The sequence below is a fragment of the Anolis sagrei genome, chromosome 6 (genome assembly GCF_037176765.1).
Source record: "Anolis sagrei isolate rAnoSag1 chromosome 6, rAnoSag1.mat, whole genome shotgun sequence".
In the NCBI taxonomy this organism is placed as follows: domain Eukaryota; kingdom Metazoa; phylum Chordata; class Lepidosauria; order Squamata; family Dactyloidae; genus Anolis; species Anolis sagrei.
Genome location: NC_090026.1, coordinates 55,610,621 through 55,628,503, shown reverse-complemented (window position 1 = coordinate 55,628,503; position 17,883 = coordinate 55,610,621). Strand labels below are relative to the sequence as shown.

General features: G+C 38.3%; 1 protein-coding gene across 5 annotated transcripts in view; it reads right to left on the bottom strand.

Moving 5' to 3' along the window:
- SLC20A2 (solute carrier family 20 member 2) overlaps positions 1 to 17,883 on the bottom strand; it is a 127,832-nt gene that overhangs the window by 47,556 nt on the left and 62,393 nt on the right. For all 5 annotated transcript variants that reach the window (XR_009631745.2, XM_060781382.2, XM_067470131.1 and 2 more), the window contains exon 2: positions 5,471 to 6,022. Coding sequence is in view for 4 of the 5 variants with exons in the window: in XM_060781382.2 (XP_060637365.2) it covers positions 5,471 to 5,759 (289 nt within the window). In the remaining variant the exon portion in view is untranslated. The remainder of the gene's footprint in view (positions 1 to 5,470; positions 6,023 to 17,883) is intronic.

Sequence of the window (17,883 nt, the reverse complement as noted above, 5' to 3'; positions counted from 1 at the left end):
GGCGAGTATATCCTAAACTCTATATTTTAACTGGAAAAGTTGGGGGTCATCTTATACACCCAGTCGTCTTATATGCCGGAATATACGGTATCAATAAAATTACATTAATTGAGGAAACAGTAGGTTAAATGTTTTTTAATGTTTACATATTTATTTTTTATTTATTTTTTTATTTAAAAGTTTTGTATATCGACCTTCTCACCTCTCTTGAGGGACTCAGACCGGTTTCCAACCATAATATCACAGACAATCAATAAAACATCATAATACATATTACAGTAAAACATTAAAACAGCAATTACAATCAATAACTATAATGGTCAGTCGTCATACTAAAATCGTTGCTCATCATCCTCCATCCATATCTCAGGGTATTGGCTCACTTTAATTTAAAATAAGACTGACCAACTTTGATTAAACCATTATTCTAACCTTTTGCAGTGTCAATGTGCTTACGTATCCTTCCAATAATAAGAAAGAAAGTAAAATAATAAATGTAGTAACAACAATAATGAAGTAAATAAATGTAATAATAATAATAGAGTAAAATAATGCAAATGTAATAATGCCAATAATAGAGTAAAATAATAAATGTAATAATGATAATAATAAATAGAGTAAAATAAATGAAATAAAATAATAATAGAGTAAAATAATGCAAATGTAATAATACCAATAATAGAGGAAAATAATAAATGTAATAAAAATAATAGTAATAGCAGAGTAAAATAATAAATAACTTTTACTCGAGTATAAGCCGAGGGCAGCTTTTTCAGCCTAAAAAAGGGGCTGAAAAACTAGGCTTATACTCAAGTATATACAGTAAATACATCTCACAAAAATAAATTTAAAAATTGACAACGTTCAAATGTCCTGCGGCACATTTTGCTATAGTTTTTCAATGAACATCTCATGGAGTCTCAAGCATTCAACACAGTTTGTGGCACCCAAAAAACAAAGTTTCTGGGGTATAACAAATAATTACAAAGTACTGGACAATTAAACAGGAATAACATTTTCAAACCAGAAGCAGTTTTTTTTTTCAAATTTTGTTACATAGTATAATCAAAGACATACTTGTGCTTTTACAAACTCAGAACATATGGGAGATTTGCATGAGATCTTTCTTCATACATACGGCCCCCTTCATTCCTCTTTAGTGCAATTAGCAATTAAATCAAAAACTGTCAATTAATAATTACATCCTGCTCTGTCTGAATCAGAATACTATGGTTACCAGCTTCAGGGCAAGTTAGAATAACCAATCTCACAGCATGGTAGCTATGATTTTCCTACTATGATGGAAAAAGGAAAGTATGATTAATAAGACACTTTTTTGGTAAGACAGACCACATATGAAGACCAGTAAGAGACTAATGCATATACTTAATGAATCAGGCTTCTGGTCTCCAGTGTGCAGAAAAAAGTGATCCCTGGGGCAGGACATTTTGTTGTCTGCGCTTAATTAACATATCATCAGGTAATATCTTACTATAGCTGTAAATCTAATAAATAGAAGGACAAGTAATTTAAACAAAAAAGCAAATGAATTCCACTAATTTTTCAGGGCAGATATACTTTTGGGGGGATGGTGTGTGTGTTAAAGCTTTGCACTGAGCCCAGAGAAATTATTTCTGGGCCATATTCATAGAATTATAGAATTGAAGAGTTGGAAGAGACCTCATGGGCCATCCAGTCCAACCCCCTGCCAAGAAGCAGGAATATTGCATTCAAATCACCCCTATTCCTATTCATTATGGACAATGCTGCTATGAAATATATCTCTAATGTTCTAACACAGTTTAAATATAAAGATTTATTTATTTTAAACTTTTTTGTTCTAAATATAATTATTCTATTTGGATCTTAATGGCTGAATTATAGGAAAATATTGAAGAGTAAACTCGATACACCACACTTACCATGAACATAAAAGTAGTGCTGATTTATTGCCAATCAGCCTTCTTTTGAGATTGTTCATTTTACATGAAAATTCACAGGTGTTCAAATAAAAGGTGTTTTGAGTTATTTTTTAAGATTTGTTTCAGGACTACAAAATGGCATGCTATCCTATTAATGCACCTGTCCCTTTGAGGATAGAGCAGTATATAAATAAAATATTCTTCTTCTTATTATTATTATTATTATTACTATTACTATTGTAATTACGTTCATGAACTCTCCATTCCACTACCATTAATAGTGGAGTATTATTATTATTATTATTATTATTATTATTATTATTATTATTATTGTAATTACGTTCATGAACTCTCCATTCCACTACCATCAATAGTGGTGTAATCCTTCCAGCTTGCAGTGTTTAGATACTTCAATAGTCATGCTAAGCTCTGATAGGGAGCAGTTTAGACTTCCAATTCATCTATGACAACCATTGTTGTTGTTCATTCGTTCAGTCATTTTCGACTCTTCGTGACCTCATGGACCAACCCACGCCAGAGCTCCCTGTTGGCCGTCACCACCTCCAGCTCCTTCAAGGACAACCAAACATCTGTCCAAATCAGTAGCTGGTTCTGTCCATGCTGCAGAGGACACTCTGAACTCAATTTTCTGTTCTGGGTGGGATGGTAGTGACATGAGTGTGGAAATAGCTACTTCTCTGCCACCATTAGAACTACACCCAGAATCACCCAGCAAGCAATTCTGAGTGATTAGGGTCTTCCATTCACAGTCATCAAGAACAAAATTAATTATTCAATAAACCACTGTGAGGAATTTACAAAACATTTTGCCGATAATTGCTTGAGTCCAGTTTGACTTCAAATAATATAATGGCTTCGGTCATCTTGTTGGATGACCTACAACGGAAACAATACAGGTGTGTCCCTGTTGGACATCTCAGTGGCTTTCAATACAATTAGCCATAGCATTCTTCTGGGCTGCCTTTCTGGAATGTTTTACAGTGGCTTCAGGCCTTCATGGAGGGCTACACTCAAAAGGGGGTGTTGAAGGACTCCTTCCAAACTTCCTGACCATTAATCAGCAGTGTCCCTCAGAGTCAGGTCTGTTCCCCTGGTGTTTTGCATCTACATGCAACTGCTAAGAGAAATCATCCTGAAACCCAATGTTCACTGTCAAAAGCAGACTAATGACATCCATCTTGATCTCCCCCTTTCATCTAACTCCAAGGAGGTTATTTCACCACTGAACCAATCTTTATTCTCTATAATGGATGGGATGAGAAATAATTAAAACTTTATTCAGAGATGCACCTGGTCAGTCAAAAGGCAGATCTGGGAAAATAGGATTCCATTGCCTCTGAAATCCCAGGTTCATGGGTTGGGTGCACTCTTGGAGTCTGCCACGAAGTTTCAGCACTGGTAAGGAGTGCATTTGTCCCATTAAAACGATTACACCAGCTACACCAGTCTCTGGAAATGTCAGATCTGATTATGATAACATGTACATTGGTTAACTCTCATTTGGACTGCTGAACATATTCCACATAGGGCTGATTCTGTAGCTATCTAGAACAGGGGTCCACAAACGTTTTAAACAGAGGGCCAGGTAATACTTATTAGTATTTCAATGGGAACTGTGGGCCTGCTTTTGGCTGATGAGATAGGATTGTTGTTGTTGTTCTGTGCTTTCAAGTAGTTTCAGACTTAGGTTGACCCTGAGCGAGGGCCGAGTAAATGACCTTGGAGGGCCATATCCGGCCCCCAGGCCTTAGTTTGAAGACCCCTGGTCTAGAACCTTCATTAGGGCCAAAATACTGCAGCAAGACAGCTGGCTAAGGCTGCTATAGTGAATGTATAATTCCCTTACTCAAAAAGCCTCACTGGATAACATTCAAAGTGATGATTTGCCGTATAAAGCTTTAAAAGATGAGTTTGTTTGAGTTCTAAGCTCTTACAGTGTGGGGCTTTTTTTCAGTCCCACCACCTTAAGGTACTTCCGATGAGAACTCGAAAAACACTCTTCTCAGTGGCTTCTCAGACTTTTTCCTCAGGGAGGCTCGACTGGTCCCTCTCTGCTCTCTAGTCACCAGCTGGCAAAGATCTGCTTCTTTAAACAAGTCTATAGTTTTTTATTATCATGATGTTTTTAATAAGTAATGTTTTATTTCCTTTAACTGATCTAAATTAACATTTCAGTTGTTGTTTAATGCTTTTTAAAACAGTTTTACCATGTTGCAGTTTTTAGTTTTTAGCTATTTTAAGGTGCCATATAAATTTCTTAACATAGTCCTGTATTTGGGGGAGGGGGGGTGTCAGAGAAATATATAAATAATTAAAATGTGTATACATTCCCAGCCTTTAATCAAGATAAGGCATTGAAGATGACATTCCTCAACCGAAGTTCTAATTAAACATTACAACAACATTGTTTTTCATTGTAGTTAAATGTTTACTAGATTTAAATTCTGATCATGAGGAACCTGCATACTTCAACTTTCATTAATGTCAATACCAATAAAAGGGAGAACAAATGCTGACAAGAACAGGGAGAAAGAATTTGCGCCACATTTTATCACTACTGAAATCTTAAAAATAAGGGCCCACAACAGCATTCTGAAATAGCAAATGCACACATACAAGAATATGAATGACTGTGGAAGATGTTCTATTACTTGGTCATTCATTAGGTGATAATGATAATAAAACTTTATTATTCTAGGTGCAAAGATTACTGCAGATGCAGACTGTGGCCAGGAAATCAGAAGACGCTTACTTCTTGGGAGGAGAGCAATGTCCAGTCTCGATAAAATAGTAAAGAGTAGAGATATCACACTGGCAACAAAGATCCGCCTAGTCAGCCATGGTATTCCCTGTAGTCACCTACGGATGTGAGAGCTGGACCTTAGGGAAGGCTGAGCGAAGGAAGATAGATGCTTTTGAACTGTGGTGTTGGAGGAAAGTTCTGAGAGTGCCTTGGACTGCGAGAAGATCCAACCAGTCCATCCTCCAGGAAATAAAGCCCGACTGCTTATTGGAGGGAAGGATACTAGAGACAAAGTTGAAGTACTTTGGCCACCTCATGAGGAGACAGCAAAGCCTAGAGAAGACAATTATGCTGGGGAAAGTGGAAGGCAAAAGGAAGAGGGGCCGACCAAGGGCAAGATGGATGGACGGCATCCTTGAAGTGACTGGACTGACCTTGAAGGAGCTGGGGGTGGTGACGGCCGACAGGGAGCTCTGGCGTGGGCTGGTCCATGAGGTCACGAAGAGTCGGAGACAACTGAACGAATGAACAACAAAACCATCTCGCAAAGGGACTCAGTGCGGCTTACATGAGGCCGAGCCCACAGCACATCAATAAACGAAAGCAATAAAAAATAATCAATACAAAACACATAAAATAAAAACTCAAAAACAAAAATACACAACAAGCAATAAACAATAACAATAGCAATAACATACAGTGATGTGACTAAGAGAATAGAAAAACCATGCAAATGTTTAAGAAGATAAGGACAGCAAGTAGATTTAAAAACAAAATTACTTACCAACCATCGCACTAACTTCTCCTGCCATCAGTAGATCCACAGTGCTGTTGTACAAATTCACATCTATTATACCTTTACGAATAGTTTCGCCTACTTTTGCTCCTAGCAGCACTGAACCAGTAGTTTCAAATATGGAAGCAAGAATACAGGCCTGGCGCAAGGTCACCACACCAGAGCCCACAGCCGTACCAAAAGAGTTGGCAACATCATTTGCGCCAACTGAGAATGCCAAGATAAAAGCAATAATAAAACCAACAATAACCATCCAAAGATATTCTTCCAACGCCATCTTTCTGGGTGTTCTTGTAGATGTTTCTCCTTTGTAAATATTTAATTAGGCAAAACTGAGGTTACAGTGAGAGATTTGTAAAGCAGATTTCTTGCACACAGTGAGTTCTCTCTGGAAAGTGCTGTGTAGTGCTGGAGCGTGAAGAAACTGCTAACTGGTGATTTTCAAGCTACTGTCAGTGTTGTTTGTTTGGCTGGCTTCAGTCACAATTGAAATCCATTCCATATTTTATTTCAATAGTGTTACAGCTGTGGTGATCTCTCCTGCAAAGAAAGGAAAAAAGGGGATAAAATACTGCAAAAATAGCATGAATGCTTTAAATTAATTACTGAGATTTAAGAATGACAAGCAACACTCACAACAATAAATATAGACAAGACTATTTGAGTTAGAATCAAAGTAGGATGCAATTTATCAGTCCTCAACACTATATTTGAAAAGGAATATTTTGCTTTGGGTAGAGCATACTGACAAAAGGTAGACCACCATCTTCTAGTTGGTTACTGAACTTCACAATAATACTATATCAAGCAGAGCTGTCAATAACCCAGCAAGACACCTGTATACAGTATGCACTTTGGCAAGGATGCATACTCACAGTTATTTAAAAGCTTTATCTAAGGGCCTTTCCACACAGTCCCTATATCCCAGGTTCTGATCCCAGAGTATCTGCTTATCCCAAGTTTTCTGGCAGTGCGGACTCATATAATCCATTTCAAACCAAATAACCTGGAATCAGATCCTGAGATGTAAGGATTATGTGGAAGGGGTCTAAGAATTTAGTCACTTGTCAAATTTATAACATATTGACAGACCAAAAATATTCTAGTAAAAATAAAAAGACCACATGGCAGCAAAATTGGTACATTAGTGATTTATAGAAAGAGGAATGCAAAGTAACGAATCACTTCTCAGTAAAATTGGGTGTTACTCGATACAGCCGTACTAAAATCAGTGCTATCACATATCCTGTGTTTCTGACTTCCAACCACTGCAAACTCTGTCAAAATTACTCAGGCTCTGTGTATCCCTCGCTAATGAAAAACTTGATTTCAATCCTGAAATACCAAAATGAGGACTTCTACTGACAAGATTTTTACTATTCTCTGTCCCCAGCAATCCAAAATTAACAAAATTAATATCAGGAAAGACTATTCTCCACCAATAGCTCCTCTTTATAAAACCTAATTAAAATTAATTTGGGGAAGAAAAAGCATGCTAAAGCTCTACTTCATGTATTCAAAGGGATAATCCACCTGTCATTGTTTCCCCCACCATTCACTCACAAGGAATGTCAGAGCATATTTTTTCCACTGAACAATAGGTTCTGTAGATTTAACTATAATCTCACTTAGACACACTGAATGGATTTGGAGGCAATGCCAAAATATGACTTTGTGTTATGTCAATAAGCCCTGAGCCTACCGTACGTCTTCTTCTCCTCAGATTTTCTCTCTTATGCTGAAAACATGAATTTGAGAGAATGTGAGACGAAGAAAGGAAGGCCCTCAATAATTAATAAGGTTTATGTGGACTACAGTGATTATGAAAATACAGATATACAAAAAATAATAATCTTGAATCATTTTGTACTCCGCTTTTCTCATCTATTTTTAGGTTACAACTAGCTTACTGATTACACCATGTAATAAAATTTTGATTTTTTCCCCCCGTTCCTGGTTTGAAAGTGTTATTTCCTGTTTAATTGTGCGGTACTTACTTTGAAGGAGTTGTTATACTCCAGAAACTTTGTTTTTGCGACTGCCACAAACTATGTTGAATTGATTGAGACGATGAGATATTTATTGAAAAGCTATAGCAAAATGTGCTGCAGGATGTCCCGCAAAAATAAAGTTTTTGCAGTTTAATAGACTTTTGCATCTTTTTATGATACAACCAATTAGGAAATGACATTTATAATCCAGGAACAATAATGTGTTGCATAGTGCTGTTTATGGGTCAATGCTACCCCTGTTGCATCTGCCAGTACCTTGCTTGGTCCCTACAGAATTCCCTATCAACTTTAAAAATAGTAAATTTTGAGCCCTTGCATATTATCACAGGTCATGGTTACTTGATATACGCCAGAGATCTGTGAGACTCTTGGCTTGTTTACGAGTAGGATGCTCATACAAGTTGGTCAACAGTTTTCTCAATGAACCAAAGAAAGATCTCAGAGTGTTTGTTGAGGGGAAAAAATAGTCAGGGGAAGAAAATTTTGGGGTGACTTCCTACAATTTACAGAAAATCAATTTAAAAATGACATTTACTATCATTAATTTGGAATGTAGACATTCTCCGAGTTACAAATATCCGACTTACAAATGACTCATAGTTAAGAACAGAGGTAAGACAACAAGCAGTAATAGAAATCTACTCCTAGAAAGGGAAATTACTCCTGAAAGGGTTATCATGAGGAAAAGCCTTCTTCTCACCAATCCTTGTTTCCGCAAGTCAAATTTTTCAAAATCCAATTATCACAAGGACAGAAAGTGAGGTGAAATGAGACAGCAAAACAAACACCACAGGGATTAACGCTTCCCTATGCTATCCAAACCATGTGTGTGTGTGTATAGCTGGATTTATACTTTAAAATTTACCTGTTCCAACTTACATACAAATCCAGAATCATAGAATCATAGAATCAAAGAGTTGGAAGAGACCTCATGGGCCATCCAGTCCAACCCCCTGCCAAGAAGCAGGAATATTGCATTCAAATCACCCCTGACAGATGGCCATCCAGCATCTGTTTAAAAGCTTCCAAAGAAGGAGCCTCCACCCCACTCTGGGGCAGAGAGTTCCACTGCTGAACGGCTCTCACAGTCAGGAAGTTCTTCCTCATGTTCAGATGGAATCTCCTCTCTTGTAGTTTGAAGCCATTGTTCCGTGTCCTAGTCTCCAAGAAAGCAGAAAACAAGCTTGCTCCCTCCTCCCTGTGGCTTCCTCTCACATATTTATACATGGCTATCATATCTCCTCTCAGCCTTATCTTCTTCAGGCTAAACATACCCAGCTCCTTAAGCCGCTCCTCATAGGGCTTGTTCTCCAGACCCTTGATCATTTTAGTCGCCCTCCTCTGGACACATTCCAGCTTATCAATATCTCTCTTGACTTGTGGTGCACAGAATTGGACACAATATTCCAGGTGTGGTGTAACCAAAGCAGAATAGAGAGGTAGCATTACTTCCCTAGATCTAGACACTATGCTCCTATTGATGCAGGCCAAAATCCCATTGGCTTTTTTGCCCCACATCACATTGTTGGCTCATGTTTAACTTGTTATCCACAAGGACTCCAAGATCTTTTTCACACGTACTGCTCTCAAGCCAGGCGTCCCCCATTCCGTATCTTTGCATTTCATTTTTTTTCTGCCTAAGTGGAGTATCTTGCATTTGTCCCTGTTGAACTTCATTTTGTTAGTTTTGGCCCATCTCTCTAATCTGTCAAGATCATTTTGAATCCTGCTCCTGTCCTCTGGAGTATTGGCTATCCCTCCCAATTTGGTGTCGTCTGCAAACTTGATGATCCTGCCTTCTAGCCCTTCATCTAAGTCATTAATAAAGATGTTGAACAGGACCGGGCCCAGGACGGAACCCTGCGGCACTCCACTCGTCACTTCTTTCCAGGATGAAGAGGAAGCATTTGTGAGCGCCCTCTGGGTTCGTCCATTTAACCAATTACAGATCCACCTCACCCTAGTTTTGCCTAGCCCACATTGGACTAGTTTCCTTGCCAGAAGGTCATGGGGGACCTTGTTGAAGGCCTTACTGAAATCCAGGTACGTTACATCCAAGGCATTCCCTGCATCTACCCAGCATCTACCCAGAACATATCTTGTTTGTCACTTGGGGACTGTCTGTATAATAAAATCTAATTTAAACGTGCTTGGTGTATTGCTCCTTTTTTTGCGATCTGTTTTTGTCTTATAACCTTGGTAATAGTGTTAAAACTTTACTCTAGTTTCTGACCTCATTCATAGGAAATACTGCCAATTTGTCCAGCACCACCACAAAGGAGGACTGAAACAATGTCCCAGCAGCGAGAATTGGAGAGGCAAAGAAAGCTGATGACAGATGCTTCTGTCCTGAAAAAGCCTGGAGTGATGACCCTGTTGTACAATGCATAAGAAAAAGGACAGGATGTTGCTCTACCACAGAAGCAGCCAACTGAATGCATCAGCGGGGAATAGGCAAGTACGGAACAAGAATATGCTACAAATCAAGAAACACATTACCACTGTGTTTGACAGTACTGAAATATCATAAACTTGCTTTAATATTGCCTTCTAATGGCAATCTATTGCTAACCACAGTAATTAATAACTGCTGATACACATATGAAGCTGAAGAAGAACACACTTTCAGATGGACACAAAATAGGTGTCCTTGGTTGACACAGAGCCTGCGTCGTTCCAGACACTAGAGAGAGAGAGAGATGCAAACGAATCAAAACACCACCTTCACCAGTAGAATCATTTACCAGTTGAAGGGACTACCAACCCAAATACAGAGCTGAAGTGGGATGGCTAAGCAATTTCTCCAACCTGGGCTGTCAAATGGCACAAAGTAGATCTGTGGGCAAAATGTACTTCCAAAAATAGATGAGGCATTTTTTCTGACCAGGGAGAGGAGGCACAAATTAGGCAATGTCTGCTACCAATTTAAAACAGAGAAATCAATATAGGAATCTACCTGAAATAGAATAATAATAATAATAATAATAATAATAATAATAATAATACATAAGTGAGAGGGACAGGTTATATATCTTTATGCTTTCAGATGTGAATTTATGCACATTCAGTTGTGTGCCCTTCCAAAGTCCTCATTATTAGGAACAGTGTACAGTGCGATAAACCACATGCAATCTCTCATTCTGTTCTGGTTGGGTTTTGTAAAGTTTTTTTTTTAACTTTCCATTTCATTTTAGTTTTCTTCCCTTTTTATCATAAGCTGATTTTACCAAAATTCATGAACCCAACATAGATAGAGAGGACCTTTTCGGTGGTGGCCCCTCGACTCTGGAACTCACTCCCTAAGGACATCAGGCATGCTCCAACTTTAAGAGGAGCTTGAAGACGTGGTTGTTCCAGTGTGCCTTCCCAGAAAAGTGATCCCATAAGCACTTTGTCCTCCAAAGCATTTTATATTGTTTTAGGTCTGCTTGTATGTTTCCATACACCGTCCTATCACTTCCTTCGCCCATGTCCAGCATTATTTAAATTTTAATTACATTTGGCCTACCCATAGTTTTTAAAGTGTGTTGTCCTATTTGATAATGTTTGTGTTATTGCTTCATTTTTTTGTTGTTTTTAAACTGCTTGTGTTGTTGTTGTTGTTGCCTGTATTGTTGTATTTTGGGCTCGGCCTCATGTAAGCCGCACCGAGTCCCTTGGGGAGATGGTAGTGGGGTATAAATAAAGTATTATTATTATTATTATTATTATTATTATTATTTACATTGCCACCATCTTTTCAGAAAGAATATTTTCCACCCAGCCTTTCAAAACCTCAGCAATTACCCATTCGACATATTCATGCAGCATAATACAAGAAAATCCCAAATCCACAAAAGCATACTATCTCTAGTCGCTAATCAAAACACAGAAAATACATAATGCAAAGTCTTTAAGCTTCACTGGCTTCTTACTCAGGTAAAGATGTTTAAAAGCACCAATGAGAAGAAAACTGATGATGTTAAGCATCACAAGCCAACATTTTGGCTTAGATCTTATTTTTGTTGTCAGTTAAGAATATTTGGAAAGCTATAAAAACAGACAGAAAAGGACCTTTCCTTGAGATTCAAGCTACCCTTGTCCCATAACAAGCTAACTAGCTATACAGAGAACACTGAACTTCTCAATGTTTGCTCACTGCAAACTAAACTAAACAGGACAACATTGCTACAAGAATATTTTACAAGGATTATTTCCATCCATAGAGTTACCAAATGATAAAGGGCACAAAAGTGTACAGGACACACACTAATTGGCTCGATCATATGCTTATTTTTAATTTGTAAAAAAGAACACAGCATTCTGAGCAGCTGACCACATTCATATGATGCAGTCTTAAAAACAGAAAAGCAGCACTAAAGTCTTTTGAGATGGATCAATTTTCCGTGCCTTTTTCAAGAAAGAAGCATCTATCATCAGTTTTCTTTGCCTTTCCAATGCTTGCTATTGTGACACTGTTTCAGCCTTCCTTTGTGTGGGTGCTGGACAAATTGGGGTTATTTTCTGTGAATGAGGACAGAATGATAAGGAAGAGGGAAGCACATAATAGGCAACATAATAGGCAACAGGGATACCAAGGTGCTTGCTTACAAAGCTATTGTCCTCCCAACCCTGCTATACGCCTGAGAGACATGGACTGTCTACAGACGTCACATGCAACTCCTGGAACAATTCCATCAGGCTGCCTCCAGAAAATCCTGCAAATCTCTTGGGAAGACAGGCGGACAAGCGTCAGCATGCTGGAAGAAGCAAAGACCACCAGCACTGAAGCGATGGTCCTCCGCCATCAACTCAGCAGGACTGGCCACATTGTCCAAATGTCTAATTACCATCTCCCAAAGCAATTACTCCCAACTTAAGAAAGGAAAATGTAATGTTGGCGGACAGGAAAAGAGATTTAAAGATGGGCTTAAAGCCAACCTTAAAAACTGTGGCAAACTGTGGAAATATGGAAAACAAAAATCAAATATACACAAGCAACAGACCTTAAAGAAAATTGGATCAAAGTCGCACATAAATGGTACATGACACCCCAGAAACTTGGAAAATGTTATAAAAATATAAACACTAAATGCTGGAAATGTGGAAAGGTAGAAGGAATGTATTTCCACAAGTGGTAGTCGTGCACCAAGGCTAAGATATATTGGAGAAAAATACAGAAGACATTACAGGAAATATTAAATATGAGAATCCCATTTGAACTGGAAATATTCCTACTAGGAATAACAGACCAAAAAATGGAGAAGAATACAGATAAAATCCAATTTCTGTTAAATACAGCAGCGAGAATTCGCTATGCGAAATTGTGGAAAAAAGAAGATATACCAGAAATTAGTGATTGGATAGAAAAAGTGGTAGACATTAAAAATATGGACAGGTTAACATATCTAATAACAAAAAATAAAGGGACCCCAATAAAAGAGACCGATTGGACAAAAGTAACAAATTATCTGAAACAAACGAAATGGACATGAAGGGAAGAGAAAACAAGACTGAAGAATGAGAGGAGAAGAAAGAAAGAAGAGGAAGAACCACCAGAAAGATACTCAGGAAGTCAACAAAGGAGTCACAACAATCTGCTCCTATTTTTATCTCTGTGTTGTTTTTTTCTTCCTACTAGTTCTTCTTTCTTCTTTTTTCTTCTTTCTTTTTTATTTTGCTTTTCTTTTCTCTTTTTTCTTTTTGTTTTTTTGTTTTGTTTTTTGCACTACTCCTTATCTGCACAAAATGGAAAAAAATTCTTAATAAAGATGATTTTTTTTTTAAAAAACTGTGGCACAGACACCAAGAACTGGGAAGCTCTAGCCTTCTAGCTGGAGGTCAACTGTGACCAGAAGTGCTGTGGAATTCGAAAAGGCATTAATGGAGGGCAAAAGAGAGAAATGTGCCAAGAGGAAGGCATGTCAAGCCACTCTGACCAGGACTGCCTTCCACCTGGAAACCGAAGAGCATGCAGATCAAGAATAGGTCTCTACAGTTACCTACATATCCACCACCAAGACACTACACTTGGAGGGCCATCATCCTTGGACTTTGTAAGTAATCAAGTTTTCTTCCCAGACTTTTTAAATTGTTATTATGCACTGTCTTTATGTTTAAATGCACTATAATATTTCTTTTTTGCTTATTAATGTATGCATTTTTATGGCATTGAATTGTGCCAACTGTGTATGCCTCTTTGAGTCGCCTTTGGGCTGATATGGGCGGGATAGAAATAATGTAAATAAATAAATATAGGAACTGTAATTTGAAAATCTGGAACCTGATACCATCCTATTTCTTTGGCCATTCTAAACTACAGGTAGAAACGGTATTATTAATCTGCATACAATGTTCTGAGAGAGCTTTTTGCTACAAAAACAAAACAAAAACACTTTAAGTGAATGAATGAACTTGCAGATGTCCGTGTAGGGACAGACTGATATATAAACTGCAATAAAACCTTTTTTACACATCAAGGCACATAGCATGTCTGGAATTTAGTAAACAAGACAGAAGGCTGAGGAATTTAAATTATCTCTGAATACAGTGCTCCCTCTTCTCTGGCAAGCTATATCTCACTATTCTTTGATATCCCACCAATAAATATAAATAATATTTAATTCTGCTGCCACCATAAGGAATGAATCCATCAGGAGAGGGTATTTTAAATATCTTTGCCACCTTTTATGTTTCTTTAAATTAGCGGTTAGAAAGTGAGAGAGACTTTGCTTAAAGTAAAACGTAACTGTTGGTTTATTTTGTATTCTTTTGGTAACAAAAGTGTGATGGTTTCAGAAGTACAAAAGCATGGTGGTTACAAATGAGGTAAATATTCTTTTATGAAGCTGTTACAAAACAACGTTTCAGCATGATTATCATTCAAGCCTTTCCGATTTCCTAAAAGGCTTTTAACACATGAAAACTAGTTTCCAACAATCTTTGACCTGATGTGGAGATCCTGATCACTTGGTACTTTTAAAACCTCTCTACTGTCACTAGCTTCTTGCTATCAGTCAACAGTTTCTCAAGTTGCTCCTGACACGACAAACCCCCCTCCCCACCTTTTGCTAATCCCTAGTAGCTACTCTCCATCTGACTTCAGCTAACTCCCTAAGTGTCTCCAGCTAACTGACCAAATGACATAGAATGCTCAGTTGACCTCCTCCAACTGTAATCCTTGACTCCGCCCATCTTTCAAATCTTGGCACCCGCTCATTTGCATCTGGCCAATCAGGTCGCTCTCATGCAAATAACTGGTGCTGCTGCTCCCTGAGAGTCACAAAATCACTGCTCACACACCTACCTTTTAATGTAGGCCACGTACCCACTTTCTAAGATGAGTTAGATCCATTACACTGTTCCATTTAAGATCTGAGGTTTTTTACATTACCATATATACTCAAGTATAAGCCAACCCAAATATAAGCCAAGACACCTAATTTTACCACAAAAAAAACTGGGAAAACTTATTGACTCGAGTTTAAGCGAAGGATGGGAAATGCAGCAGCTACTGGTAAAGTTCAAAAATAAATATTTCAAAGAAAAACAGTAAACTAGTTCTGTAAGTGGTAAAGGAGGGTCAACAAAAACAATATGGGATCAACAATAAAATAATAATAATAGTAATAATAGTAATAATAGTAATAATAATAATAATAATAATAATAAAGAGTTGGAAGAGACCCCTTCGGCCATCTAGTTCAACAAAATGGTAACTCTTCACTCATAAATTTACATGCTGAATGGAGCTCTTTGTTGATGAGTACTAGGTACTGTTCCTGGGTTATATAACTAGTGTTAATGTGTGCATTCTCTGGACAATGATGTAACTGTGCTTCATTCCTCTTAAGGAAAGTCAGGATAGCTTTTGGTGAGAAATACCCGGGGGGGGGGGGGGGAATCAACCACCATGATCTATATAAATAAAAATGTTATGTTAGTTTGTGGGATTAACATAATTAAAAAACCACTGAACGAATTGACACCAATTTTAAACGCAATACACTTATCAGCCCAATGAGTGACCATTACTCATAAAACACTGAAAAACACAGCAGAAGGTATTAAAGATCCAAAAAATAATACATTACAATGCATGTGCAAAACCACATATGCATACACAAACACACACATACATATACTCATAAAAACAGTGTTTTATGAATATATATATATACACACACACGCATATATATGCTCATGAAAACACTGAAAAACACAGAAGAGATTAAAAATCCAAAAAATAAAAATACATTACAATGCATGCACTAAACCACATATATATACGCAAACACACACATATATACACATATACACACACAAAACACATATACACAGACTGGGCTACAGCAACGCATGGCTAGTGCTTCTATAATATCTCAGATTTGTCAAATGGGATACAGACAAATTTTACGAAAGTAGTAAACAAATGTCTATGTTGCTAAACAGATGAAATTTAATGCAAGTTTCGACAGACATGACTTATTTATTATTCTATTTCTTTAGAATCACAGAACTGGAAAGAGACTACAAGGATCAAACAAGTCCAGCCCTCTGCCATGCAGGAACACCCATTCAAAGCACTCCTGGTAGGTAGCCATCCAGCCTGTAATTAAAAATCTCCAGAGAAGGAGACTCCACTCCAAGGCAAGATATATTGCTACTGGACAGCTCTTACTGTCAGGAAGTTTTTCCTAATGTTTAGGTGGAATCTATCCTTAACAAACAATGCCACTCCTCCTCCTTTCCTGTTTTGCCGTTTTCTTAGAAATAGGTTATACTACATTCTATTATTACTACATTCCAATCATGAGACTTGTCCCACCAGGTTTAGGTGTTGCTAATTATATCATATTTACTTTGTTCAATTAAGAATTATAGTTCTTTTTGTTTACTGCCCACACTCTGTACGTGTGTAGAAACACCAAACACCATTTGCTGTCCCCGTAACTAATTTAAGTTTTTTTGCCTTCTCACTGTAGAGTTCTTATACTCAACAAGGGTATTCTCTCCTGTTACACTCCTGCCTTCAAGTATACTGTCTCCCTCCTCTAGATAAATTAATTTAAAGCTCTCCTGATCAGATTTTTGAGACGCATAGCAAATGAATTCCTGTCAATCTCTGTGAGGTGCAGCCATCCCTTGTCAGTAGCCCACATTCATTAAACTTCTTCACATCATGGTCTAGGAGACCAAGTTGTTCCCCATCCCACCGTGAAGCCAGATATTCACTTTTACTTCCCTCCCTGTCTGGACTGTGTCCTTGAACTGGGAAGAGAGATGAAATGACACCTTGGGCATCAAGGCCCTTGAGCTTGGTCCATAAGCTTATAACCTTTGGCCTTACATGAACCAAAAGGAATAGATAACAGTCTGTGAGCATGACAAGCTTTGCCTGCCTCTCTGTTACATCATAGATTTTTGCTCCAGGGAGACAGCACAACTTTTGAGTCGTCCTGCCAGGCCTACAAACCACTGCTGCACTATCACTGTTGTAGTAGATTGTGCTGAGCAAGCCACAACGAGTAGTAGAAGGGCAAAGAGGGCTGCTCAGGTGTTGGATCAAGAGCAGCAAAGAAAGCGAATTAGGGAAATATTCATGACACCTACAGATACTGAGTCATTTGAAGGGTTCACTGACTCTGAAATGGAGGAGGAGGGAGAGGAATGTAGAGGTTTGAAGCAGGTTACTTGGGATCAAGAGTCAGATGAAGAGAGAGAAAGGAAGCGGATCCATGAAATACTTAATGCTCCAACTGAGGAGGAAGACTTCATGGGGTTCACGGGGAGTGATGGGACTGGGAGTGATGACGGGGAGGAGGATGGGTTAGATTGGACCCGTGTACAAGAAATCAGGGACATATGTACCCAACCCATATCAAGTGAGGAGTTTTAAGGGTTTTGGGAGACTGGCAACCTGGAAATACATGGGGTGATCTAAGTCTTGATAGACGCTGGAAAAGTTGGAGGGACGGGTGGTGGCAAGCAGCCGTGGAAGCAAAGGCACCTGAGAGCGATGAAGACAGGGTGGAGTCCAGCTCCACCTCTGATGAGGAGTTATAGGATAAAAGTAAGGTATCAAACTATTGGAATTTTGCAGTAGGCAAAGTGTTGTACTGGGCTTGGGACTTTGTTGCTGCCATTACTCTTGCCTTGGGTCCTGGGACTGCAGATCGCTGTGCTTTCATGCTTCTACTGACTGGAATCCTCTAAGTGCTGACTTCTACTTTCTTGCTGACTTTGGATTGTTTTTGGGACGACGACATCGCATTTTGGACTTAACTTCTGCTTTTGGACGTGCCTCGACTTTGGACTGTTTCCTGACGTTTTTGCTTGCTCCAACCTTGCTAGATTGTGTTTACTGAACTCTGTTATTTTGAAGCAGTTTGCTTAAAGTTTTTGTTATCC